Source organism: Neurospora tetrasperma (genome assembly GCF_000213175.1).
Source record: "Neurospora tetrasperma FGSC 2508 unplaced genomic scaffold NEUTE1scaffold_60, whole genome shotgun sequence".
Taxonomy (NCBI): Eukaryota; Fungi; Ascomycota; class Sordariomycetes; order Sordariales; family Sordariaceae; genus Neurospora; species Neurospora tetrasperma.
In genome coordinates, this window is record NW_009799158.1 from 812 (window position 1) to 3,122 (window position 2,311).

The 2,311-nt window shown below is 52.9% G+C and overlaps 1 protein-coding gene across 1 annotated transcript; it reads left to right on the forward strand.

Annotated features, from left to right (window-relative positions):
- Positions 1 to 325: 325 nt before the first annotated feature.
- NEUTE1DRAFT_141271 (uncharacterized protein) lies at positions 326 to 1,676 on the forward strand (the record flags this gene model as incomplete). Its single annotated transcript, XM_009856587.1, has 2 exons — positions 326 to 441; positions 1,589 to 1,676. 2 exons carry the CDS (start codon positions 326 to 328, stop codon positions 1,674 to 1,676), a joined length of 204 nt encoding a protein of 67 aa, XP_009854889.1.
- Positions 1,677 to 2,311: the final 635 nt, after the last annotated feature.

The following is a 2,311-nucleotide window of genomic DNA, read 5'->3' on the forward strand; positions in this document are numbered from 1 at the left end:
CATCGAGATCGCTCCTTTTTCCCCTGTGTGATCTGTTACCTTGTCGGGCCTGTCTTTCCGCTTGTCTTGCTCCGTCATGCCGGTTTACTGCCCTCACTGCTCCCCGTTACATACCGTGACTCCGAAGAGACAAATTTAACAAAAAAAGAAAAACAAAAAGAAAAAAAAGTCGAATTAAGGGTTCACGAGATTTTGACACAGCGCACAAGAGTTGCATGCCTTCGTCACTGCAGCGCCCCTGCCCCTGTCCCCGTCCGCTCGATGCTGGTCTAGAGTCAACGAGAACGACAAGAAACAAGCAGCTGTGCAAACACACAAAAGTTACATGGACCTTGATGGCCTGCCGGCCTTGAGGTTTTGGGGGGGAAAATTGGAGATTGCCAGGAACATCAAGAAGCTTGACGTTCGCAATTGGCAGGAATCCCAAACCTTGGCAGAAGGGTAGGTCCCGACCGGCATGGAGCCCCGCAGCATCCTCATTGGCGGCAACCTGATTGGGAATATGATAACATCATTCTCTTGGACCTAATTGCACTGCGACAAACTCTCGACTGTTTCCGGAACCGATCGACCAGTGCTTCCGCTGTGGTGGACAGTGATAGACAGGGCGACGGGAGCGGATAGACGAGTACCTAGTCGAAGCATCTCAGCATGTGCCCTGGTCGACACTGGCACCATTAGGTTCATTGCCCGTGAAGTCCGTGTTGAGACAGGGCCTGGCAGTTGGCCGGCTTGGGATTTAAATTTGTCAAGATGCTCTACCAGACATGCCCTGCTCTGCCGCGGGCGGACAAGGAAAGCGAGCGGAGACGATAGCGGATGGACATTGAGCAAAAGTCATCACAAGCTGGATGGACGGGCACAACCGGCAGGGCGGGTAATTTTCTACGTTCGGCAGGTTGTTGCTCTAGTCGGCGGGCCATGCCATGCCATGCCCTCCCACACCTCTCCATTCAGTCCAATGTCAACCAGAGCACCGGGCACTAGAGACTGGATAGAAACCCGTGGATACGTATAACGCGCATCTTGGCAGCAAGAAGAAAAAAGCAAATGTTTTTCAATATTCGTCCTAGTGAAAATCTTCCATCGAGCCATTTCTCTTGTTTGCCGTCTTCCATGGTCCATCAAGCTGCTCTGTTTGTTCAGAACCGCAACAAGGAGAATTCGGCCAATCTCAGCCGCGGATTGACAACTCTGTCTGGGAGCGACTACTACGTACCTACACTGCCATCCTAGGTAGACGACTACCTGGACAACTACCTCCAAGATCATCACACCCGCCAAAACCCCATCCATCTTCGCATACACTACATCGATACTGACCATCCGGGTCCTCGTCGTCGATTCGCATCGCATCGCATCGCATCGCATCTCATCGCAACCGCAACCGCAATTCCGGGTGTCTAGCCAAAAAAAAAAAAAAAACGCGACCTTTCCACATCTCCAATATCCATGATCCCGGGAATTGGATCCGATTGATCGAGAACGGCCCCCCCGCTCCAAGCTCAGCTGTCCAATTCGCAATCCCGGTTTTTGCTGTTTTTTTTTTGTTTTTTTTTTTGCTTCCCTCTCTTTTCCACTGCTCCAGTCAGCTCCTTATCGTCATTGACAGCGCCCTCAATCTGCTGGCCCCGGTGCCACTGCCCGGCCTGACCGACGCCGCCAAGGCCCGTTAACGAGCATCGTCCGATACCCGAATGGACCCCCGCCAGACGCTCACCTGTCGTCCCCCAAGTCTCCAGTCCTTCTTTAATTGACGTCCTCCCTCGGCGCATCGGACGGCCTGCGAGTGCCTGTGACGAACTGCACGGCCGGCCACCTGGCTCATATGAGACGGCGTTCCTCCAGAGCCCTGGAGCCCAAGACCTCTGATTCATCCATCCACTATCTAATCACTAGTATACATATACACCAATTGGTGCCCCGCGGCCGGTACCTGGAACCTGGACCTGGATCTGTTCTGTCCCTATGCCTGTCTTGTGGTGTCCTGGATGCTGAAAGCACATTGCACATTAGCGAGATTGTCCCAGTCTCGCTTCAAGAACTAAAGAAAGAAACGAGCAAGGAAGCCAATTCTGGAACAACACAACAAACCCGCCCACGCACCCCCCCTTTTGGCGGTCAAAGATACCACAAGCAAGGAGCCAAACAGCTGGAGCCGCCAAAGCTCCTTCTTTTGTGGCCCAATATCAAAAACACGAAGCCAAAACGGATACCCAATATCCCTTATTACATATCGCTGTCATTACTGTCGCCCGCTTCCCGTGCTGCCTCCGTTACCGCCGTTACAACCCCCCTTCAAGCCCTAGTC